The 26,526-nt window shown below is 40.8% G+C and overlaps 1 protein-coding gene across 8 annotated transcripts in view; it reads left to right on the top strand.

Annotated features, from left to right (window-relative positions):
- Positions 1-18,315, top strand: part of GMEB1 (glucocorticoid modulatory element binding protein 1) — a 30,484-nt gene extending 12,169 nt beyond the window's left edge. For 5 of the 8 annotated variants that reach the window (XM_081224774.1, XM_081224770.1, XM_081224772.1 and 2 more), the window contains 8 exons: positions 1,917-2,029; positions 2,839-2,963; positions 4,027-4,130; positions 6,259-6,416; positions 8,045-8,176; positions 9,531-9,668; positions 12,970-13,092; positions 16,008-18,315. In XM_081224774.1, coding sequence (XP_081080900.1) covers positions 1,917-2,029; positions 2,839-2,963; positions 4,027-4,130; positions 6,259-6,416; positions 8,045-8,176; positions 9,531-9,668; positions 12,970-13,092; positions 16,008-16,708 — 1,594 coding nt within the window. In that variant the 3' untranslated portion in view covers positions 16,709-18,315. The remainder of the gene's footprint in view (positions 1-1,916; positions 2,030-2,838; positions 2,964-4,026; positions 4,131-6,258; positions 6,417-8,044; positions 8,177-9,530; positions 9,669-12,969; positions 13,093-16,007) is intronic. The other 3 variants (XM_081224776.1, XM_081224775.1, XM_081224777.1) reach the window with 2 other exon arrangements.
- The last annotated feature ends 8,211 nt before the right edge of the window (positions 18,316-26,526 follow it).

Genomic DNA, 26,526 nt, shown 5'->3' with positions numbered 1-26,526 from the left:
AGTGCCGTGTCCTAACCACTGGACTACCACGGAATTCCAGAAGCAGCAGTTTCTCATGTGTTTCACATTCCTCATTCATTTACTGGTCATTTATTGTGTGCTGTGCCATGTTCCAGTTAGCACACGACATGCCAGGTATACAAAATGAATAAAATGTAACCTCTGCTCTCAGGGACATTTTTTTGTTTTTTGTTTTTTTTGTTTTTGCATGTGGCTTGCGGGATCTCAGCTCCCTGACCAGGGATTGAACCCGGGCCATGGTAGTGAAAGCCTGGAATCCTAACCACTAGGCCACCAGGGAACTCCCTCTCAGGCGCCTTTTAGACTATGCCCAAGGAGAGAGAGAGACGTAAACAAGTGTATAGTATGCAGTGTTATAGTTGTTGTGACAAAAGCCTAAAGTACAGTTGCATCACAAAGGAGGAAGTGGATGATTGTACTGGAGGATTGAGATGGAAGGAAAAGCATCATACAGGCTACTCATTAAAAAACAAAAGATGGGGAAGGATGTTCTGGGAAGAGGGAGAAGAGCAAAAATAGACGGTGTAAAAGAAGATGGCAATTTTGGGAACTACAAATAGTTTGGTATGATTGGGGCTTGGATTGTCTGGTGGGATTTGGTGAGAGATGAAACCAGGGGCCAGATCTTGGAGGGACTTAAATATCATATTAAGGATTTGGGTCTTTATTTTAGCAGCAAGGAGAGGATTCTTGAAGGGTTTTGAGGAGGGTGTTACATGATCACTCTGGAAGGAATATAGAAGATCAGGTAGATGCAAGGAGACCAGTTCAGACTAGAGATGATGCAGCCTGAATTAAGGCGGTAGTGGTGGAAATAGACAGGGAGGATGGCTGGTGTTAAGGAGATGCATCTGGCAAGACTTGGTGACTATGTGGGAGTTGAGGAGGAGGAAAAGGGAGAAATTCAGTGTAATTCCCAGGCTTCTGTTTTAGGCTACTGTGTGCTGGGTGGTGCCATTACAAGGATGGGGAATATAGGAAGAAGAGTAGTTTGGGAGGTGGGAGAGGAAAGAAAACTTGGTTATTTTAGACGTAATGAATTCCATAAAGTCCTATGGGATATCCAAATGTATTTATTTATTTAGCAGTTAATTGTGTCCTGGTGTGGAATTCAGAAGGGAGGTCTGTGCTAGAGGTGTCACCATGCGGGTGGCTAATCACTGATGCAAAGGAGATTATTCAGGCAGTGCTTTAGGGTAACAAGTGCAATAATTAACATGTTAGGTTTATCATGGAAATTGAACAAAGGATGTCAGTGTATCATGTTAGGTATTCTGAGCCCATTTCTTAGGAGGTAGAAACGTTTTGGAGAGAGATTTTCCTTAAGTGGTACCTCTAGTTACTGCTAGTTACTTTGGGCATAATGGCTCTCTTACTTTTTTTTTTTTTAAACTAGGTTCTGCTCATGTCTATAGTTTGATTATGGTGACTTAAAAAAACGCTAAAGTATAAAAATGACTAAAGTTCCTAGATTCCAACAAGGGACACCAACTTCTGTGGTCAGCAGGTTCTTCCTGGTTTGAACTAACAGTATTACTTTTTTAGTCTTATTTGGATAAATCTATAATGTGACTTAATCTTATACTTGAAGCAGCACTTTATGTCATGAGCTTTTAAAGTTAGGAAGGAAAAGTCTGGTGTAAAAGAGTAGCAAGTGGCGGTGTAAATACAGTAGCAAGAGGAACTTTCCTTTGGGGTGAGGAAAGTTGTTGATTCATTTCCATGGTAGTAGCTGCTAAGCAGTCCCAGGCAGCTTAGAATTTAAATACATTGGGGCACTAGTCAAAGCACTAACATTGAGTTGTAAAGTATATTATTTTATTCCTTTTGAGGTAGATTAAAACAAATTTCTTAACCCCATGCTGTGAATATTAATTTTTTCATGATTTATGTAGTTTGTTTATCGATGGACACTTTTACAACAGGATTTATGAAGCCGGATCCGAGAACAACACGGCAGTTGTGGCAGTAGAAACTCACACGATACACAAAATTGAAGAAGGGATTGGTAAGTCTTTTTGTTGTTCTAGTACTTTTTTTTTTTGGCCGTACCTCGAGGTATGCAGAACCCATGCCCCCTGCAGTGGAAGCGGGGAGTCTTAACCACTGGACCACCAGGGAAACCCTGTTCTAGTACTTTTGACCTTAGCTTCCTTGGTTGAGATTTCTTGCCTTTTGTGCCTTATTTTTCCTCCCTACCCAGTGTGCCCTACCAGTGCTGTAGCCATCAATTTAATGATGGCACATCTAGAGACACTGCTGCCTAAGATGCTAGGGCTGTCCGTTGATGTTTAATGTGAATTTGCTAGGGTTGCTGAAAAGATTTTTCATCAATAGAAATCCCTCAAAGAAATTGGAGCCTCAAGGTTGAACTCTGTCATTAGGGAAGTTGCTGATGAGGTGTTGATTGAAAGGCAGTCAGTGGAAAGAAACTGAAGTTAGACAAACCTGAGTTTGTCTGAAATTAGAGAAACCTGAGTTTGAATCCCACGTTCTCACTTCTTAGCTGTGTGTCCTTGGGAAAGTCCCTTCACCTTTCTGAGTCCTACACAGGGACATAGGAAACAATCACTGCCTCACAGGATTGTTTTAAGAACTAAAAAAGATTAAACCTATAAAAGCACACAGCACAGCGTTTGGCACATAGTGGGAGCTTGGTAAGAGAGCTGTTATGCCAAACTTCTTCCAGAAGATTCCTAAACAGTACCAACCAGTGTGAACTGTTAGCCCCTCAGAGGAACCAGGAGACTAGAGATTCTGAATTAAGCTTTGGGGAAGAGTGTTTGATAAATAAATGATATTTTTTCCATTTTCAAGATGCAAGCACTATAGAAGCAAATGAGGATATGGAAATTGCTTACCCCATAACTTGTGGGGAGAGCAAAGCCATTCTCCTTTGGAAGAAGTTTGTATGCCCAGGAATAAATGTAAAGTGTGTCAAGGTAATTGTCTTTTCTCCTTGCTGGGGCCTATTTTGGGTCTCCTTGTTTTCAAAGGGTATGGTTTTAGTGCCTCTTCTCTCTCTTCCACCATGTCAATGTTTTTAATTTTGTGGTGTTCCTTTGTGTCACAGTAACAACAACAACAAAAAAATAGGGACTTGGGAGTGAAATTGACCTGGATTCAAGTCCCACCAGAATATAAGTCCTTTGAGAGCTGAGAATTTGTCTATCTTGTTCACCATTGTATCCCCAGCACCTAGAATAGGGCTTGGCATATTTATCAGTAAATATTTGTTGAATGAATGGAGTCCCATCTCTATCACTGACTAGCTAGGTGACCTTGATCAAGTTACTTAATATTTCAGAGCCTCCTATGTTAAAATACAAATAATTATACACACATACGCACACAGTAAGGTTGCTAGAAGATGAAGTGAGATCATATATGTAAAATGCCTTACACTGGTGTGTAATTTGGTAGAGTTTATTAAAAATTATTACTGATAAAAATAAGTAATCTTCATGAGAGCACAATGTGGAAATAATTGCTTATTCTGTCTCCACTGGCAGCCACAGCTGACCTATGTAGATAGTAGTCACCATCAGTGGCATCATCCTAGAATCATTAAGAATTACAGAGCTTCGAGGCTTTGTTGCTGTTGCAACAGCTTCGAGTGCTGTTGGTTTCTACCATCCTTATTCTTTCTACCAGATCCTGAATCTTGTCATTAGGGCTGGATAGATTACCTCAGTTTAAATAGCCTTTGCAACATTAGACCCATCTGCTTGATTCAGGGCATAAATGGATTTTAGATCCTAATCAGTATATTAATCTCTGACCCTCCTCATGTCTTCTGTAGCTTCGTACCAGGACAAGGCACTGTGTCCAGAGAAGGATCATCTTCTCTAGCACAATAGGGTGGGAGGATGGAGAATACAAGGCTATGACTAAAGATGTCATTTGGATATTTTTTGTACATAACAAGTAGAGTTACGTCTTTCTTTCCCTCTTGGCCTGCCTAAATTAACATTGGATTGTTTTGGACTTTACTTTTTACATTAGTTTAATGATCAGTTGATCAGCCCCAAGCATTTTGTTCATCTGGCTGGCAAGTCCACCCTGAAGGACTGGAAGAGAGCTATTCGTCTGGGTGGAATCATGCTCAGGTGAGCTCTAATAGCAAGTTCACACCTTTCAACTGACTGTGGGGCACTTAATCATGGTGGAATCCAGAGAATCCAGTCTTCTTAATTTGAATTTTTATTCTGTCTGAAGGATTGGCTTAAACAATCCATGTATTATTTGACCTTCATCAACTTGTTCTTAAAATCCCTGTAAGAGAAGAAAAATTGAATTAAATTGTCTCTTCCCAGCATCTAGGACAAATTCTTCTGATGTCAGAATGTTGAGCAGGATCTTCTCTGGGCAGAGAAGCTCAGGAGTAGATGACAATCCAGCTTGAGATCACTCAGCATAGGCAGAGCTAAGCCTGGTGCTAAGAAAGCTTGACAACAACGGAGATGTGGGCTGATGGACAAATCCTGGGATAATCTGGTAGAGTAGAAGGGTGCTGTTCATAAGTAACAATTATGCACAGCGAATGCAATCCTTGCCGTCACTGTACCATAGAAATAAACTTTGTTTTTTAAAAAATATTTATTTATTTATTTAGGCTGCGCCTGGTCTTAGTTGCGGCATGCATATGGGATCTAGTTCCCCAACCAGGGATCGAACCCGGGCCCCCTGCATTGGCAGCATGGAGTCTTACCCACTGCACCACCAGGGAAGTCCCAGAAATAAACTTTAGAATGTATAGTATCCCCACTCCCATCTCTTTATGCAGCAAGTTTATCATTGTAATCCACCCCACTCCTCGGTGAAATTAACATTAGTTGGTGTTTCTTGAGCACTCAACTATTGATAGAAAATTTTAAAATGTGGTTAAGAATTAAAAGTTCCCCACAGAACATGTATCATGAGCCTTAAAAACCTCTTACCTTTTGTCTTTAATTTTTTTAAGGAATCTGTCTTAAGAGAAATCTATAGTGCTTGTAGAGATTCAAGTATAAAAGTGTTCATTGCAACATAATTTATGATGGTGAAAATTACAGTCTGCTTTAATATTACAATCAAGGTGTATCTAAAGTAAATTATGGCTCATCTAAATATATATGAGTTTATACTATGGGGTATTATGAGGTCATTAAAATATTTCTAAAGAGTTTTTACATGGAAAATGCTTATGATGTAATTTAAGGAAGAAAACAAAATGTAATATTAATTAATTTAGTTGTTTTAAAAAACACACATATGTAAGTAAATTTTGTAGAAGAAAATATGCTGAAACGTTGATATTATCTCTGTGTTGGATATTTTTTTAAAGAGCAGTTGTTTTCTTTATAGTTTTCTGTATTTTCCACAGAAAATGTTTTTTTCTTTATGTATGATTTTTATAGTCAGAGGCATAATTAAAAAAAATTCATTCCAGATGATTTGTGTGCATTAATCAGTAGTTGAATGAAATTGGGGGTGAATACCTTTAACTTTCTTTATTTTTTTTTGTCCTTGGCTTGTTTTATTCGCCCAGAAAAACAGTGTATGCCAACTTTCCCCAAATGTAAAAGACTCAGAGTGTCTAAAAAATCTTTAGTGAAAGCCAAGTAACATTATAACATAGAGTTTACTGTAATTAAAATACCTCATGGCTTTGCTCATGGCCTATAATAACGTCTTGTGAATCTAGTTATAAGGACATTTTATAGTGGGGGTTTAGTATAATCAACTTTGCTCTGTATTTATAGGAGAGTTATCTCTTTTTTTTTTTTTAAAGGAAAGAAATGTGCTGAAGTTTTATGTCTCCAGAAGTGGCAACAGATCTTGCTGGTCTACAAGTACTAATACATCAGAATCTAATCACAAAATTCTAATCCCCCTGTGGCATTTCTCATTTGTGCTGGGATATGAGTTAGGCTTTTCCCCTTTTGGGCTTTGTTTCACTGAGATTCTATGGGGACATTTAGCTACTGTCAGGAGTATATGTCTAAAACTTAGTGATAATGGGAAATACAAGAGAGTACTCATAATGAGTAGACTAAGGAGGGAAGAGGAGTACTTGTAAATGTGGGCAGGACCAATGAACATTTTATAGCCCCAATTAGAATTTCTGCAACCTAATGACTTTTAATACTATTAGGTTTCATTAACATATAGAAGGGACTCAGCAACTTTGTCTCTATTTGTCCCTTCAAGATGAAGTGCAGGCTGAATTGGTACTTCTTGTTTCTCTTTGCACAGGAAAATGATGGACTCCGGACAGATTGATTTTTACCAACATGACAAGGTTTGCTCCAATACCTGCAGAAGCACCAAATTTGATCTTCTGATCAGCAGTGCAAGAGCTCCAGTGCCAGGACAGCAGACAAATGTGGTGCAGACACCCACTTCGGCTGATGGTAGGGGGTAGGAAACCACCTGAAAACCCACTGTGTTTTTCAGTAGCACTTTTCCTCTCATTTCTTCTTTGTGTTTCTTTTTTCAATTCTCGAGAGCGTTAATGTAAGGTATGGTAATCTTGGGTGGGAGTCCATACTTTAGAAAGAACTCTCTTTGTTTTCTCCCAAATGATTCCTATTGGCCAGACCTCCTTCCTTGTTTCTTTATTACAGTGCATGGTAAACGTTAGAAAGGTGATCCATATAATGCTTATTTAACAGCCTCACTTTGGTGCCACTTGACATATCTTTGAAATCAGATTGTTTTAAAAATCCTTTGCTCTTCTAGTGGCAAGGCAGGCGGGTGGATTAGAACGGAGAACGGTTTTCAGCTGTTGAACTGAGATGTATCAAAGACAGTGTGTCATTGGCTGGGCTGGACTCTGGAGACTGCTGTACGGATCAAGGAGCTCTGTCTGTAAGGAATTCAGATAAGCAGGCTGAGGCTTCTTCACAAATGAGATAGGATGGGCACACACTTAACTTCAGTATTGTTGAGCTTGGGACAAGGGCTCTCTAGGAAAGATATAGCCATATGAGGTTATTATTAAGGATTTAGTTCAGCTGGAGACTTAGCACAGCTAAAATTCTTAGATAGAATATGTCTAAACTACTTCCAGGAGACTTATAAATATGCCTGACAGAGACACAAGAATGCTAAAGGATGTAAGGGAAGTATTGTGCTTTAAAAATGACTTCTCAGGGTTTCTTTTGGTCAGTCCTAATGTTCTATGAGTAACCACTGGGTGAGTAGAAGCCAAATTTCTTGGAACCTAAGTTCCTTTCAGGAAAGTGTAAAATATCTAGCAGTTTAAATATTTGGTGGTGTGACACTTTCACTTGAAAAGTGAAAAATGCTGTGAAATTATCTGCTTCCTTTTCATTTTGCCGAAACTTCTTTACTTGATCATCCATATTTATATTACTTGTTGGCTTGACTATCGATATCTTCCAGTGTGGAGAGTCCACACTTGTCTATATTTCTGTCTGGATCAGTTTGATTTTTCTCAATTCTCTTTGTTTAAAACCTTAATATAAAATTGATAGCAGTAGTTTTTTCCTCTGTGAATCTGCTATTCATGGATCTCTTATCTGATTTATTTTGGTCTCATTTCTCTTGCTTTCTCTTACATAGCCTGATAAATAAGTTACAGCAACTTCATGTATTCTATATGGTTAGTATCAAACATGCTTGTAGTAGGGCTCTTGACTATAATTTTCTTTTAAATTATTTCAAGTCCTCCTCATCCTCAGCAAGTCTGGGGCCTGCAGCCTGGCAATCGTGCCCACCTCTGTCTCTTTTGAAAACATAACTGCTCAGAAAGCAGATTGCTCTTTTGTGATTTTGTAAGTTATCTTTCACTTTCTATTCAGAGCAAGAAGAAAGCATTTTCTTTTGCAAGGCAGGCTTTATTTAGGAAATCCAATATTCATCCTGGATTACCTAGGATTCTAGTTTTTAATACAGGGACATACAGCCAAAAGGTTAGAAAGTTAAATAACAGGATCTCTTTGGCTGTCTGAGATAGAGGATAGTTGTGACTTTTTCATAAACTTCACGGGCCTTCCCTCTAATGGACTGCTTTTAGGTAGCATCACACAGATTGCCATCTCAGAAGAGAGCATGGACGAGGCAGGGCTGGAATGGAACTCGGCTCTCACTGCTGCTGTCACCATGGCCACAGAGGAGGGCGTGAGGAAAGACTCAGAGGAAATTTCAGGTACTTTCTATGGGGCTCAGATTTCTTGTAACGTTTTGTGACTCTTATCACCATTATGATTATGGACACAGAAGGCCTCTTCATTACTTGTGCTGGTTTTTCTTATGCATATTAATACTAATTACAGCTGCAAACATCTTATTTTAATCCAAGCAGTAGCCCTGTAAAGTCAGATTTTATGAAGAAATTGAGACTCAGAAAGGGTCAGCACCCTGCCTAAGACCAGTCACACAACTAGTAATTCAGCTGTTTAACTGAATGCATCTGTTTAACTCTGAAGTCCATGCTTTTTATCCTGTCACACTGACTCCAACTTTGGCGCATTTGTTAGAGAAACCAAGCTGCAAGATGTTAGAAGAAAAAATTAGGTAGCAGGTGGTGTAGAGGATGGTGATTAATGATGATTCACTTAGAGGAGACAGGAGAAACTTCACATCATCCTTCATTCATTAATTTATTTAACAAATATTTATTGCTGACTGTTTTTAGCTGGTACTGTTGCTAGATCTAGATAGATGAAAAGACATAGCTTCTGCCCTCAGGGAGCTTATAACCCTACCTATTCAACTGTTTTATTGTGTTTTTTGTTTTAATATTTATTTATTTATTTATTTTGGCTGCCTCGGGTCTTAATTGCGGCACGTGGGATCTTCGTTGCGGCATGTGGACTTCTTAGTTGCAGCATGCGAACTCTCAGTTGCGGCATGCATGCGGGATCTAGCTCCCCAACCAGGATTAAACCCAGGCTCCCCTGCATTGGGAGCATGGAGTCTTACCCACTGGACCACCAGGGAAGTCCCTTTATTTAGGTTTTTTTAAGTATAGGATTAGAGGGAGTGTATCTTTAACTTAATTTAATTTCTTTATTACTTAACATTTAAAATATTATGTATTATTTAATTTTAAATTAAATTATTTAAATAAATGCTTTAGTATTTATTAAATATTTAATTTAATATTTTTATTGGAGGGAGATACCCGTTCCCTGTAGCCAGAGGCATGACAAATTGAGGCAATTATCACAAGTCCCTGTTTTGCTGCAGAGTTCAAATAATTAAATACCAACTCAGGGAGGCAGCTAGTGTTCCAAAGGCTTCTTTTCTTTTCCCAGAAATAACCCAATAAGAAATCATTTTGCGGGGGGTTCCCTGGTGGCCTAGTGGTTAGGATTCTGGGCTTTCACTGCTGTGGCCCGGTTTCAATCTCTGGTCAGGGAACTGAGATCCTACAAGCTGCACAGCACGGAAAAAAAATCATTTTGAATCGAAATAATTTTGAATTTAACATTGTAGAGATATGCCTAAGTATATGTAGCGTCCCTTGTTTACCCTCTGTCTTATCTCTCTTTTGCCAGAGGACACTTTGATGTTCTGGAAAGGAATAGCTGATGTAGGACTGATGGAAGAGGTTGTCTGCAATATACAGAAGGAAATAGAGGAGCTACTCAGGGGAGTTCAGCAGCGGCTTATCCAGGCTCCCTTCCAGGTCACAGGTAAACACACTAATCCTAACAATAGCGGTCATTGTAGGCAGATCATGTTAGCCTCATGAAACACTGAGGTATAGGTATTATTATCCTCATTTTACAGATTAGGAAACTAAGGCTCATAAAAAGTTACTATCCAAAGTTCGTAACTAGGGCTTTTTTTTTTTTTGAATTGTAAAAAAATTTTTTTTTATTGAGGTATAGTTGATTTACAATATTGTGTTAGTTTCAGGTGTACAGTGAAGTGATACAGTTATATATATATGTGTGTGTGTGTGTGTGTGTTTAAATTTATTTTTATTTAATTTATTTTATTTTTGGCTGTGTTGGGTCTTCGTTGCTGCGCGCGGGTGTTCTCTAGTTGTGGCGAGTGGGGGCTACTCTTCGTTGCGGTGCGTGGGCTTCTCATTGTGGTGGCTTCTCTTGTTGTGGAGCACGGGCTGTAGGCGTGTGGGCTTCAGTAGTTGTGGCACGTGGGCTTCAGTAGTTGTGGCTTGCGGGCTCTAGAGCGCAGGCTCAGTAGTCATGGCTCGTGGGCTTAGTTGCTCCGCAGCATGTGGGATCTTCCCGGACCAGGGCTTGAACCTGTGTCGCCTGCATTGACAGGCGGATTCTTAACTACTGTGCCACCAGGGAAGCCCCTATGTGTATTTTTTCAAATTATTTTCCATTATAGGTTATTAGAAGATATTGAATATGGTGCCCTGTGCTATATAGTAGATCCTTGTTGCTTATGTATTTTATACATAGTAGTGTGTCTCTGTTAATCCCATACTCCTAATTTATCCCTTCCTCACTTCCCCTTTGGTAACCATAGGTTTTTTTTCTATGTCTGTGAGTCTGTTTCTGTTTTGTAAATAAATTCATTTGTATTATTTTTTGCTTCCACATGTAAGTGTAATTTGTCTTTCTCTTACTTAGTATGTTATTCTCTAGGTCCATCCACCTTGCTGCAAATGGCAATATTTCATTCTGTTTTTATAGCTAAGTAATATTCCTTTGGATATGTATACCACATCTTCTCTGTGCATTCATCTGTTGATGGACACTTAGGTTGCTTCCATGTCTTGGTTACTGTAAATTGTAAATTGCTGCTATGAACACTGGAGTGTGTGTATCTTTTCAAATTAGAGTTTTCATCTTTTCTGGATATATGCCCAGGAGTGGGATTACTGGATCATATATGGTAGCTCTATTTTTAGCATAACTAGGTTTTGAACTCAGGTCTGGCATTGCTTTTTCCACAGGTAATTTTTGCCTTGTAAATGGTGCCAGAAAGCAATCTCTCTCTCTCTCTTGATATAGATACAAAGTAGATATATAGAGTCTGAAAATTGGAGAAATCCACCTGGTTTTAGACAGTTCTCATATTCTGTTAGTTTAAGGCCTCCAGAACGATTGTCTGCATTGCAGGCAGAGGGAACAAAGATCTTGAAGTTACAATGAACCTGGTGGGTTCAAAGAATTAGAGAAGCACTGACGTGGCTCCAGTGGACTAATTAATGGAGAGGGTGGTAGGTGATGTGGTTGGACAGGAGCAGAGGGGACAGTTTAGATAAGCTTTGGTCAGAGCTTTGGGTTTTATTTTAAGGTGATGGTAAGCCATCATAGTGATTTTGAGCAGGGGAGTGAAGTCATCAGATATATTTATATTTTTTTAACATGGTTTTTAAATTTTTATATCTTTAATGGAAGCAAACTCATTAATATTTTCAAGATTATTTCTTCACTTGTTTGTAATTGAGGGAATTATCACGTTTGACCATTTCTAATGACCCCATGACAGTCTTAACTAATTTTTAAAATTTTCGTTTTATTTATTTATTTATTCATGGCTGCGTTAGGTCTTCATTGCTGCGCACGGGGTTTCTCTAGTTGCGGCGAGCAGGGGCTACTCTTCGTTGCAGTGTGTCGGCTTCTCATTGTGGTGGCTTCTCGTTGCGGAGCGCAGGCTCTAGGTGCACGGGCTTAGTTGCTCCACAGCGTGTGGGATCTTCCCAGAGCAGGAATCAAACCTGTGTCCCCTGCATTGGCAGGCGGATTCTTAACCACTGCACCACCAGGGAAGTCCCTCAGATTTATTTATATTTTTAAAAGATCACTGTGGTTGCTGTGGGGAGAATAGACTATATGGGGCAAGAGTAGAAACAAGAAGACCAGTTGGGAAACTCTTGAAGGAATTAGTCCAGGCAAGAGATGATGGTAGCATGGATTAGAGTGGGTAGTGGTAGACCTGGGAAGAAGGGATCATATTGGGCTTGTATTTTGAATGTGGAACTGACAAGTCTTGCTGATGGATTGGATGTAGGGTGAAAAAGAAAGAAATCCAGGATGACTCATATATTTTTGGTCTGAGCTGTGAGCGGTGGTAAAATTTCCTGAGATGAAGACCACTGGAAGAAGAAATCAGAATTGGTTTTTGACTTGTTTAATTGAGATGCTTATGAGGGCTTCAAATGGAGAAGTCATTTGGCTCAACAGAAGTATTAATCTGTAATGCAGGAAAGAGGTCTGGGCTGGAGATCTACATGTGGAAATTCTTAGCATGTCCATGATATTCAAAACCATGGAACTGGATGAGACAACTGTGGAAGAGAGTTGTAGGTGGAAAAGTGGTCTGAGTTAAGGAAGTAATGACCAGTTACTGACAGCTCTTTCAAGAAGTTTTGTTTAAAGGGGAACAGAGGGACTTCCCCTGGAGGTCCAAGGGTTAGGGCTCTGTGCTTCCACTGCAGGGGGCACGGGTTCAATCCCTGGTCAGAGAAATAAGATCCTACATGCCGCGCGGCACGGCCAAAAAAAAAAATAATAATAATAATAAAGGGGAACAGAGATAATACTATTAATAATATTGCATGTCATTTCCCATGTTTGGCACTTAAAATATGATGTTTCTAATCTTCATATCTATCTTGCAGAGTAAGTATTATTAGTCGCATTTGTTTCAGATGAGAAAACCGAGGACGGAAATGACTTACCCAAGGTCACACAGATAGGCAACATCAAAACCAAGGTTCAAACTTAGCTCTGTCTAGTAGAATGACCATATTTTCTAAACCAAGTCAGAACCTATAACCAGATGCAAGATTTTTTCCTTATTTTTGTATTTATTTATATGGAAACATGTATAAAGATATAACAATTAAATAATAATTAGTTACACATGTGATAAATCTTTGTTAAAATATTTTGAAAATGCTATTAGTATTCTAATTTCTGGATTGTTTTATATTTATAAGCAGCATAATAGGGAGTTGGTGGAACATTTCTGTTTTAACTGGACAGACATATCTTTTGTTTTAAATAGATGCTGCTGTTCTCAACAATGTAGCACATACATTTGGCCTAATGGACACAGTCAAGAAGGTTTTGGACAACAGAAGGAACCAAATAGAGCAGGGAGAAGAGCAGTTTCTTTATACTCTGACAGGTATGTATAACTTCTCTCTTTTCTTAGGTGATACTATACTAATATCCTTGAGTCTTGCCATTTCTTTGTTGACTTCTGTTGGGACTGGATTGGCTTGCTTCTTCTTTCCTTCCTTCCTTCCTCCCTTCCTCCCTCCTTCCGTCCCTTCCCTCCCTCCCTCCTTCCCTCTGTCCTTTCTTCCTTCTCTCTCTGTCTCTCTTTCTGTCTCTCTGTCTCCTTCTGTCTCTCTCTTTCTTTCTTTCAACTCACATAGTATCAGATTTGGCTTTTTCTTTGTACATAGTCCTAGGTGAGGTGGAGTGGTGGGAAGCAGAGGAAGCACAAAGGAAAAGAAAAGAAAGCCAGCAACATGATCCTCCTTCTATATCTTTGGAGGATTAAGATGTCTGGTAGATCGCTCCATTAGTCCAGTAATATAGCAGAAGAAAAAAATCGGCCTTTGTCTTTCTTACATTATTAATACTGAGTCTTTTGATATACATTTAGCACTTTCATTATTTCTGGTAATCAGAAATTACGAGCACATGGATAATTTAACTCTTTTTAATAAGTACTTTGTGCTGGTCTCCAAGCTAGGTTTTAGAAATAAAATGTTGAATAAGGTAGCCTCAGTCTCCTGAGGGCTTTCAAGGAACTCAAGGGAAAGCAGACTTAGAAATAAGTGTAAAAAGTAGTCAGTTTTGTAACAGAGGCATATGGCAGGTATAGTGGTGGAACAAAGGGAGTTATCATTTATACCCAGAAAAGAATCAAGAGAAGCTTTTGGAGGAGGTAAGGCAGCGAAAGATGCAAAACAGCCCCTTTTAAAAGCACTCAGTGGGCCTTTTGCTAATGACCCACTGAGCCATCAAGAAAGGGCAGAGTGAAAACACCGCTTTTGTGTGAAGTGGCAACATGTTGTGTTGTTTTGCTTCAATCGGTGGTGTGACAGGGTGTTCCGCGTGGGGGAGGACTAACTGCTTGGGAGTGTGTGTGGAGGGGGAGGCCTTGGAGGTGTTGGGGAAATGTAGAACTGCCTAACAGGCCCTCAAAAAAAACTTTTTTTGGTTTTGTTTACTTCCTTTTATAGAAAAAAAAAAGAAAGATGCAAAACAAGTTGGAGGTATGGATTATCAGTCTTAAATGACGTAGAATATATTATAATAGTCGGTCATGAAGACAAGAGGCAAGAAAGATCATTTGGTAATAGAAGAACAATTTAGGTTGTTTTAAACTTATTTTTATGCCCAGTTTATATTTTAAATTCGGTTAACCAGGTATTCTCAGAGATGCCCTTTTTCATTTGATCTTTCTAGGAATATTATAGGCTGTTTCCTTATTTTACAGATAACCCAGTAGAGGCACAGAGAGGATAAATGATTTGCCTGGGACCACATCACTTCTTGACAGTGAAGCCCAGAGTAGAACTCTGTCTTCTTATTCATAGTCCAATGCTGTCTTCCACCTTGAAACTTTACACCATCTGAAAAATGGTTTTTGTTAGAAATGTAGGCTTCTGGTCCCTTGTCCATATCATTTTAGTTATAACCACAGTATACATAAAGTTGTGTTTTCTGCTTTTTTCACTGTGATGTACTAACATTTTTCCAAGTTGCTACACAGTATTTTACCTAGACATTCTTCTAGGGATGAATTTAAATTTTCAAAATTTTCTTCAGTAGCTTATTTTGTTGCAGTGAACTTGTATGAATATAACTTTTCTTCTTACGTTCTTTTAAACTACTTCACAATATCAATACCATTTAAGTTTGAGGTTAAATGGTATTGATAATTTGTTTATGGAGTCTTGTGACCTATTGTCAAATTTCCAAGAAGATTATACCAATTTACATCACAAGTTTGAGCTCACCAACAATGGGCGTTGTTTTTTATAATACACCCTGATTTAACTTTTTAAAAATTACAGATTTGGTATCTTGTTTAGGTTCACATTTCTTTGATTACTACTAAAGTTGGAAAAAATACATTATCTTACAACCGTAAAAGGCAATGTTTTAAAATTTTTGAATGTGTTCTTTATCACTCCCTACTCCTTTTATTCCAAACAAGGAGTTGACTTGCTCTGGGTGTTCCACAGTGAGCAAGGTGCTCTACAGGTGTGACTGGTTATTTATTGGATGCTTATCATGTGCTAAGCAATAGAGAAGTTCTGGTGTAGAACCAGACTCACCAGTGGTCATCAAGGTTGGATTGGACCCTTGGGAGAGGGATAGTGATAGGTGTATTGGGGTGGAAAAGCCACCAAGTTAACTATCAGAAGCCTTTTGTTTTGGCCCATGCTCTGTAACCGTAAGGAAGTCACTTTATCTCTCTGGATCTATGTCAAAATGAATGTGTTAGAACTCTTAAGACCTCCTTCAGTTCTGTAATTCTTAGGGACTTCCTCTGTAACTTTCTGTAGACTTCCTTGGGGGCTAATGGTAGACTAAAGCCATCTGGGTCACCAGCAAGTGATCCTGCCTTGAAGGACAGTTTGGGAATCACTGCTTTTCAGAGTGGCCATTGTAGCTCCTTTGTGGGTCCATGGCAGTTGCAAAGGGATTATGCAGATGTTATTTTCATCTGTAGACCCAGGCAGGGCATATATAAGCTGGTAGACCAATTGGAGACTCCTTTGGTTTGCATTTTGGTGACAGGTGACAAAATGCCACAGGAGCTTCTAGAGTTGAGTTATAGTAGGGTCACAGCACGAAAAGATTCTGAATTATTGACCTGCCTATAATCACACAATGACATGTAGTAACTGGAGGGATTTTAAAGACCATCCGGTCTAGTTTCTTCTTGAAAACAATGAAATGACTTGCCTGAGGCTACATAGTAGCAAAACCAGGGCAAGACCCCAGGTCTCCTCACTCCCTGTTTACTGTTTCCAAGATTATACTTCTCTCCACACAAAGTCTGTCTTTTTTCCATAGACTTGGAACGCCAGTTGGAAGAGCAGAAGAAGCAAGCTCAGGATCACAGGCTGAAATCCCAGACGGTTCAAAATGTGGTATTGATGCCTGTGAGCACTCCTAAGCCTCCCAAAAGGCCCCGGCTCCAGCGGCCAGCCTCTACCACCGTCCTGAGCCCTTCTCCTCCTGTCCAGCAGCCTCAGTTCACAGTCATCTCACCCATCACCATCACCCCCGTGGGTCAGTCATTTTCCATGGGCAATATTCCAGTGGCCACCCTTAGCCAGGGCTCCAGTCCTGTGACTGTCCACACACTGCCTTCTGGCCCTCAGCTCTTCCGTTATGCCACAGTGGTCTCATCTGCCAAGAGCAGCTCACCAGACACAGTGACCATCCACCCTTCATCTAGCCTGGCGCTGCTAAGCTCCACCGCCATGCAGGATGGGAGTACCCTGGGCAACATGACCACCATGGTGAGCCCTGTGGAGTTGGTGGCCATGGAGTCTGGCCTGACCTCAGCCATCCAGGCTGTTGAAAGCACCTCAGAGGATGGGCAGACCATCATTGAGATTGACCCAGCCCCAGACCCAGAGGCTGAGGATACTGAGGGCAAAGCAGTCATTTTGGAGACAGAACTGAGGACTGAGGAGAAAGTCGTGGCTGAGATGGAAGAACACCAGCATCAAGTCCACAATGTGGAGATTGTGGTCTTAGAGGATTAACTGGGGGTCTTGGGGCCAGGAGATGTGTTTTGGTTTGGAATTTTAATTATTTGTTTATTTTTATCATTGTCCCACTCATTTCCACATAGGATCCTTTTTTTTAAAAACAAAATCTTGTTGTTGTAACTGAACAGGTTGGGTCCCTTCCACCCCCTCATTGAAAAATGGACAAAACAAGCTGCCCTTCCGGAAGTTGAGAGTAGGTCACTCAATGTCCTAATCCTTTTACACCAAGAAAGTTATTTCTTTTAGGGGAGGCATCAAGATAACCGGAAACCCTATCCAGAAAGCCCTTTCCAGGCTAGTCTGTCTGTGTACTCATGTGGTTTTATTCTCATAAAGGTGCATTGACCAAACCAGGGAACACAAATCTGACCCTGGAAGGCAACCCACTCACACGTGGATGCAGAAGGATACTTTACTTTGTATCCTGGAAGGGGCCCTCAGAGGCCAATGCAAAAGTCTGAAACAAAAGTAAGTTGCACTCTGCTTGGAGGGGAGGGTAGCATACCAGCAGCGGCTTAAAAAGGGAAGTGCTTTGGCCGGGATGGGACAAGGAAATTATCTTACTTCCAGAAGAGCAACTGATGCCTCTTAATATCTCTGAGGGTTACTACCATGGCTGCCATTTTGAGGCAAGGCCAGTGTTAAGAAGAAGGGTACATTTCCACCGAGCAAGTGGCGTCAGAGGCCTGTGGCTTGACAGAAATAGAAATCCAGAGACGTCACAGCTGTGCTTTGGCGTTCAGGTTCACCTTGCCCCACACTTTGTCAAAACACTTACCCTCCTAGTCCATTCATTTGCAAACTGTGTGATGTGATGTAAATTGCTCTGGTTCTTGGACTGTGGCTGTTCTCGGGGTGGGGCTCCAGGGCCATCATTTTCATTGCATGACTCCAGGAGCAGGAGAGTTCCTCATCCAGACCAGCTGCCCTTTTTTGTGGGGCCCTTTTTTGGCTTTGGAACCAAAAGCAGCCACTCATTTGGTGCTTCCTCTGTTCTACCCTCCGTTCCTCAGTGGTTAATGGCATCTGTCTCCTGGATCCCACGCTCTTCAGATTTTTGGCTGATTCAGAGAACAGTGACAGGTGCCTGCCTGCCTTCATCCCCTTTTAGATTCATATATACCATTTATACCACAGATGTTTCTGTGAGATATTGAGCTCATAAAAAGAACTTAGGTTTGGCAGGGAAGACTCAACACCCCACCCTATCCTGAGGCACCGAGTAGATGTCTCCTCCTGAGCGAGCTGGACTCCCTGGGAAAGAAGCATTGTCCACAACATTATATTATAGGAAATGTACCAGGAATGTAATAATAATATCTTTGGTGGGGTTATTTTGTTTTCTTCTTTTTTTTTTTTAATGTTTTTGTATATTTAGAGATGGGCCCATTTTCCATGCTGTGATTCCTTCTCTTTGACCATCTTCAGTGTCCGGGGCAAGAGTGGAGTCTGTTTTTTGTTTCTTTGATTGCATTGTTTACTGCACTAGGAAAAATATAGGGAAACTGCAGACAATTTAAAAGAAAAATAGGTCAAAAAAGAAAGCATACACTTTAGGAGTGGGAGAGTCTTTTTTTTTTTAATTAAATACAAAACTTTGACTTGTAGTTTCCTTTTTTTTTTTTGAAGGCACCCACCTGAAGCTATGTTTCTTCCAACAGATGTTGGAAACCCTGTTGTTAAGCAAGTGAAAACTGCATCCTGCCATCCCTCAGATAGCTGTGTATAGCTAGAGAAGCCCTCTAACTTGAAAGGGTCAATCTTAAAAGCTTTATGGGTGAGATTTCTGAACCCCATACAGTTGTGGTTTTCAGCTTTAAAATTGGGGTTTTATTTTTCTTTTCAAAATATTTAGTAGACATAGCAATCAGTTTAGAACAAACCTTTGGCCCTTTATATATCTTTAGTGAGGGAAGTGGCTTTTATTTCTTGCTTCTTTAGGTTGTCTGTTGGTACATAAACAAAAACAAAATTTCTGCCTAAGCCTAAAACTACTACTTGAACCTAGAAAGGCACATGTCATCCCTATTGCGGTTTTTAGGGACACTTTTATCTTTCCCAGAGACAAGAGGCTCAAATCAGGGCAGAGGAGGAGCCCTGGAGAACACCTACCCGCTAGCTCAGGTTCCTTTCTTTCCTCTGTCAGAGCTGTTGGTAGTGTTTTAAAGTAGTGTGAGTGTCATGCTTCCAAAGTCAAGAGATCACCTCCTAAAGACAGAGCCTGTTTACTTTCACTATCTGAATATTCCAGCTGGTGGAAATACATGAGCTTTGTTGTTTTCCTGGTCTTCCAGTAGCCTGCCATTATTGCTAGATGCTATGCACCCATTCTTGAGTGTGGGTTTCCTCACAGCCCTGGTCTAGATCTCAGACGGGGCGAGGCACATGCAAGACACTGGTATGTACACAAGCAGTTGCAATGAATCATTCCTCAGGCTGAGCTGGCAGTAGCCATCTAATTTTTCTGTTCATTCATTAAATAAACATTTGTAAGTACCATCTATGTGCCAGGCTTTGTGCTAGGCACTGGCAGTACAGAGATGAAGGCTCAGTCCATGCACTCAAGGGATTCATTCTCCAGAGGCCTGGAGTTAAGAACTATATTTCTATATAATAATTGGTTTCCTTTGTAATGCAATGTATTTTATTTCATGCATTGATAAACATTGTTCGGAGAGTTGGTCTGTAGGTTTCAGAAGGCTACTAAAGTTACAAAATGGTTAAGCCTTTCTCTAGTGAGACACTGAAACAAATCATCATATTGGGGTAAGTGCTGTGATGGAGCTATTGGCTGGGAGAAGAGAGAACAAGGGGTCAAGCATCTAACCCAGCTTGGAGGCAGGGGTCAGCAAATATGGGAGTACTTCCTGGAGAAGATGTATATATACCTAACCTGATTTAGGAGAGACCATTTTTGGCTACTTTTTTTGCATTCCATTTACAAGTAGTTGGACTTATTTATACAAGAGGGGAAAAAAAATCCTATGTCTCTTGTTGCTTCTGTCTCCAGAGCTAGGCAGAGTCGTCATCAGCTCAGGCAGTCTCTTCTGAGAGCACCGCACTGGTGAAAGCCCAGTCATGTGTCAGTTTCCCTGAACTTCCATCAGATGAACCCAGGGCAGGACTGGAGTTTAGCTGGTAGAAGGTAAATGCCCGAAACCTTCCTGTCATGTGGTTTCCACAAAGGCTTCAGAGTCAACTCTTGCCTTGGCCATGTCCCTGTCTGACCCCCGCCTTCGTGTTCTCTTCCCCTTTTCAATTTCCAGGTTCCATCCCTGCCCCCCTCCCCAAATTAAAACAAAAACTCCCTGGCGTTCCGAAGTGAAAAAGGGACAATAGATTTGAATAGTTAAGATTTAAAGCTACTTCATGTGAAGTTTCTTTCATGCTTCTGTCCATATTTGGGAAGGAGGACCAGAGTTAATCCAAATACCTTGGAAATTAACATTCAGTTTAGGTGGTCTGAGACACCCTTTAGTGGTGGCATTTTAATCCATTTCATGAAAGCATTAAAGGTAAGTCTGTATGGTGGGAAGTACTGGTAATACTTGTTGATAAAGATAGTAAAATCAAGCATGAAATATGGAACTACTAGTTCATTGAGTTATAACTGGTCCACCACTATCAAGGAGGTAGCAAGGACAAAGAAAAGGTAGAATTCTCAAAATACGCACGAGGTTGTGATTCACTTTGGGTAATACTCCTGAGGAAATAGTCCTGTCTGAGACAAAAAATCAGATTCTAGGCCAGCCCCTGCATTTTCAGTCAACTTAACCTAGTACCATTGATCACAGATCCCTCACACCTTGAATGCCTCCACCCTGGGACATTCTTGTGTAATCTGTAATGTACTACAATAACAACCAAGGTTGTTGAACTAAACAAGGGATCAGTTCTGCTAGATTGGAACTCTCTGCCCCTGGAATTTCTCTTCTTAGCCTTTATTCAGTCATTTCTAGGTTTTCTTCCCAATCCTGGAACACCTTTCTTAGTCCTGAGCTATGCAATTTCACTTCCCCTAGAAGGTTCTACTTTCCTTGAACATTCTTATCGTACTCCTGCTTCTCTAGCCCTTGCTTTGGGGAACCAAATGTGACTTAGTTCCCAAATTCTGCCATGTTAGTAACTGCCTTTCTGCTATGTCAGTGACTCAACTCTTGAGACAATCATTTCTTCCCAAGAAACCCCCAAGACCCAAACCTCAGCATACATCCATAGACTGCAGTCTTCACTGCCTAGAACAGCCTTCTTAACTTCATCCATTGCCTGAATTGAAGTACCTTTGAGATGTGCTTGTAAGTTCCCCAGAACACACAGATTCTAAAACCTATCTTTTACACCTGACTGATTCTCTACCTGTGGTCCATGGCCCAGGCTAAGACATGCCTGTTTCCTGGATAAATTATTTCAGCCCAGTATGATTCCTACTACCTCTTCTGTTATGTCTCATGAGCCTCCCAACCTGAAGACTCCTGGTGTTCTCTCAACCTAAAGTAGGCCACACCCTACTTTGAAATTGCCTCTGGGTTCTCTTCCTGCATCTATAGTTTCCAGTTCTGTACCTTTACTAGTAGTTGGCTTATAATATGGTATATATGGGTTGATTTTTCTAGTTTGAGAAAAAGAGTGGACATTAGTATTGGAGCACATATAAAGGAAAATGTGAAGCTGGGTAATGACCCAGAAGGAAAGATGGGTTCCTCATTGGGCTTTGTAGGAGCTTCTGTAAGAGGGGGTGTGGGGGATGTTACCTGCATTTCAAAGTATAAGGTTTTTTTAAAAAAATAATTAATTAATTTAGGCTGCACTAGGTCTGATGCGGCACGTGGGCTTCTAGTTGTGGTACGTGGGATCTTAGTTCCCCGACCAGGGGTCGAACCCGGGCCCACTGCATTGGGAGCATGGAGTCTTAACCACTGGACCACCAGGGTAGTCCCCTCAAAGTATAAGTTTTATTTTTAAAAAAACTTCTTTGCTGTTTTCCTCTAAAGAAATCTATGTATTGTAGAGCAAATTGGAAGCCCACAGCTCTGATTCAGCCTTAAGATTTACTTTGTTTGGCCCACATTTTAGTTTTTTTTTTTTTTTTTTTTTTCCCCAGTACGCGGGCCTCTCACTGCCGTGGCCTCTCCTGTTGTGGAGCACAGGCTCTGGACGCGCAGGCTCAGCAGCCATGGCTCACGGGCCCAGCTGCTCCGCAACATGTGGGATCTTCCGGGACTGGGGTACGAACCTGCGTCCCCTGCATCGGCAGGTGGACTCTCAACCACTGCGCCACCAGGGAAGCCCTCAAATTTTAGTTTTATTTTAACTTTTTATTGAAGTATAAATGCATACAGGAAAGTGCACAAATCACTGTACAATTCGATAAACTGAACATACCCATGAAATCAGCTTTCAGATCAAGGGGGAAAAAAAAAAAAGTCACCAGCACCTCACCCAGACAGGGTAACTTCTATCTAGCTCTCTAACATCATATCTTAGTTTTACCTATTTTGAACTCTTTAGGGACTGGCTTTTTTCCTCTCAACATTACGTTGTAAGATTCACCCATAATGTTGTGTGAAGTGTAGTTGATTGCTTCCCATTGCTGTGTAGAGACTTTTATTATTTAGTATGCCACAGCTGATCCATTCTAATAATGGGCACTTGGGTAGCTTACAGTTTGGGGCTATTATAAATAATGCCTCTGAACTTTCTTTTTTTTTTTTTTTTTTGGGCCACGCCGTGCAGCTTGCAGGATCTTAGTTCCCCGACCAGGGGTTGAACCTGGGCCCTTGGCAGTGAAAACAACAAACCCTAACCACTGGACCGCCAGGGAATGCCCACCTCTGAACATTCTTTTTTTTCTTTTCTTTTCTTTTTTATAATAGTGTTTATTTTTACTTGTTGACAGTTTGCTTTATTTATTTATTTATTTTTGGCTGTGTTGGGTCTTCATTTCTGTGCGAGGGCTTTCTCTAGTTGTGGCGAGCGGGGGCCACTCTTCATCGCGGTGCGAGGGCCTCTCGCTCTCGCGGCCTCTCTTGTTGCGGAGCACAGGCTCCAGACGCGCAGGCTCAGCGGCCACGGCTCACGGGCCCAGTTGCTCCGCGGCATGTGGGATCTTCCCGGACCGGGGCACGAACCCGTGTCCCCTGCATCGGCAGGCAGGCTCTCAACTGCTGCGCCACCAGGGAAGCCCCTACCTCTGAACATTCTTGTACATGTCTTTCGACGAACATGTATATGCATTATGCCTACGACAGTTCACATAAACATTCAAGATAAAGTTTTTCTTAAAACAACAACAACAACAAAACGCCCCACAAAGCCCAGAAGATCTGACAACACTGGGTCCACATTTGCTCACGGCAACGCCTGACTGGAACTGAGGCTGTTTTAGGTGGGCCATGGCTCCTTCATGTGCAGTCACTCCCCATTACAAACCCAGATCTACTTAGTTTTGGTAGCTTATTCTTTTTTCATTCAGTAATCTCAAGCACACTCTTCCCCCCAGGTAACGGCAAAGCTTATTACCTCACTTCCTTCAAGTCTCTATCCACATGTTAGCTTATCAGAGAGGACCTCCCTGACCAGCTACCCTATGAAAAGTGGCAACTTCCTCCTGCACTATGCTTCCTTTTTTCCTTTACCCTGCTTTATTTTTTCTTTCTTTTACTTATCACCTGACATACATGTATTTTTTTTTCTCCCCCAAGTAGAATTGAAGCTCCATGAGAGCAGGGACCATTCTCGTCTCTTAGTCACTGCTGTTTCTACAGTCCCTGGAACAGTGCCTGGCATGTAGCGGAAACTGGATAGATATTTGATGCATGAATAATAAGAAGAACAGTAATGACCAATATTTATTGAAGGGTAACTATGTACCAAGCATTTTTCTAAGCACTTTACATATGTTAATCCATTTGATCCTCAGGACAATCCTATGTGGTGAAGAGCATTATTTACTTCATTTTACAGTGAGGAAACTAACACTTATATTCTACTCTAAACAATAGATACATTTGAAACGTTGTATAGGAATCAAATTTATTAAACAGAGTCTTTAAATGTACTAGAGAAGCTTAATACCTAAAAGGAAACTTTCAACAAACCATTTTATTATGATGATGTTTTGCTGATAACATGTTTAGTCGCTACTTAGGTTGTTTTTTTTTACAGTCCAGTTCACCATCTCTCCACGGTACTGCAGAGGGAGTGGTGGAGGGAGGGAACTTCCAGTTACCCGAGAAAGGATTTTAGAACCCAGATCATCTGTCCTGTCCATCAGTCACAGGAAGTACTGATTTATCACTTTGTTAAAAGTGGTCTTGTCTTGTTTGAGATGATGTTGAGGTCAGGGTCCCTGGTTAGAACTCCTTCATTTGTTTGCTAAGCTCCTACTGTGTAGAGCCCAACCCCACGTGCTTTGTTACACAGGGAACCTATTCCATAGAACATTGATAATATTGTAAAACCTTTGCCCACTGAGCAAAAAGATATTCCCCTGCTCCAGGAACAAAAATGGAACCACCATGCCTCAGAAATGCTAAGTTAACATTTCCATGACTGAGACATTCTGGTTAGCCTTTCTGGGCAAACTGGACAGGGCTTCTCATATTCTTGCCTCTCATATTCTGTAGCTGCCACCCAAGGACCAAAAGAGAAGGATTTATCTGTAAAACATTGTCACAAATAGTTTAGATGCACATTCACTGGTTTAACTATTTTTTCTTGGCACAGACTTAAAATTGAACCAGTGCTTTCTGGGGCTCCCTGGCTTCATTTCCCCTCGGCACTATCTCCAGAAATCCTGTTTACACTCCATTTTTCTCTCTGGCCTATTGTCTTAGATTGAGACGGTAAGCTGTTTCCTAGCACAGTGCTGCTCAGACTTTTAGATCCCATGGATCAATAAAAGAGATTAAAAAAAAAAAAAAGGTCTTAGGAACCAACATGGGGTTCTCTACATTATATTTTACCAAATAAGGATATTTTAAAAAATGGCTACTTTTTACTGGCATCATTTGGGAAGAAAGGGCATTTTCACATCAAAATGTTGGGAGGGAAATAATCTCAGAATAAAGAATAGTCTTCTGCATTGAGTAAATTTAGCTTTATGAAAAGCTCATTACATTATCATTACCTTTCTTATTTCTTAGGGGACTGGTGAAAATTTCAGCTTTCACCTCTAGACTCTGAGTTGAAACTTCAAGGCTCCTTTCCTGCTGGCTCTTTCTTGGTTCTTGTTCTTTTCTGCCCTTAACGACATCTCCAACAGGGTCCCTTGTATATACACAGCTGCGGATTCCTAGTGTCCTTAGGCCACCGGGCCCAGCTGTAGGTCTTTTCTTCCTTTAGCTTTGTTCTCACGTTGCTCTTTTCAAAACTCCATTCAGCAAGTCATAAAACACACCTGCAAGTTAAAAGCCAACCATCAGTTTATCTTGGGATTTCCACAGTGCCTTTCCTTTAACGTTCAATTAAGCTAGTTAAATCTGCACATTTGACTTTTTAACCCCACCAGGTTTTCATTAATAAAATGGGGATTGACATTACTAGGGAGAATTTTGAAAATGAATGAGATAAATTAATTTACTTACATTTAATTTACTTACTTAAATTTAATTAATTTACAACAAACATTTACTTAGAGTTGGATTATAAAGATTAATAATAAAAAAGTTCTTTGTCCTCTAAGCAGTCACAGATTTATTAAAGAGGCAATATATAAGCTGAGAGTTGGTTCTCTTAATCTGGGGTCCATGGGATGGATGGGCTTGGGGAAGGGAGTGCTTAATGAGATTGTAGGCAAAAATTTGGGTGTATGTTCCTTTTTCTGAGAAGTTTCATTATTCTCATTAGATTTTCAACTGAGTCCAAGACTTCTAAAAGGAAAATATTGATGTAAACCGATAGTTTTTTTAATATAAATTTATTTTTGGCTGTGTTGGGTCTTCGTTGCTGCATGCGGGCTTTCTCTAGTTGCAGCAAGCAGGTGCTACTCTTCGTTGTGGTGCGCAGGCTTCTCACTCCGGTGGCTTCTCTTGTTGTGGAGCACGGTCTCTAGGCACGTGGCTTTCAGTAGTTGTGGCACATGGGTCTAGTTTAGTTGCTCTGTGGCATGTGGGATCTTCCCACACCAGGGCTCGAACCCGTGTCCCCTGCATCGGCAGGCGGACTCTCAACCACTGTGCCACCAGGGAAGCCCCAAACAGATAGTTTTAATACACTAAGTTACCATAAGGAAATGTGACCAATATTATGGGTGAACAAAGAATACAACACCTTCTTTCTGCTCGAGGGAAAAAAATATGGTTTCATTGATCAGGGTCTTGAAGGACAGATAGATAGGAATTGGGGAGGGGAGATGGCAAGGACATCTGAGGCAGAAAGAACTGCATGTGCAAAGTCATGGGTTCCAGAACAAAATGTGTATTTGAGAAAAATGCAATGTGGCTGGAGCATGGAGTGCATGGTGAGAAATATACAGGGCTAGGGAGTGACAAGCTTTGAAAACTGTGTGGACTACAGAGAACCAGCAGAAATCTTTAAAAATAGGTTTTTACACTGTCAGTTGTGTGAAGTATATAAACATTTCTCAAAGGAGGTCCCTTCTACTCCTGCCTTACTAAGGGAGTGACTTGGGCAGCGAGGTCTGCTGTTCCTGAAGGCTGGAAAAGTTTGAGAACCAGAGCTCTAGGGCCCAGCCCAGGCCATAGCAAAACTCTGAAGAGTATGTGAAATCTGTCCTCCTTTCCTGCTTCTTTTCACTCTCTTATCCCCACTGCCCCCTTCATATACCCAGAAGGATCTCCTTGGTTTCTACC

Source organism: Mesoplodon bidens, assembly GCF_964165515.1.
Source record: "Mesoplodon bidens genome assembly, chromosome: 2".
NCBI classification, from domain to species: Eukaryota; Metazoa; Chordata; class Mammalia; order Artiodactyla; family Ziphiidae; genus Mesoplodon; species Mesoplodon bidens.
Note: the sequence above shows the minus strand (reverse complement) of the source record. Positions and strands in the feature narration are given on the sequence as shown.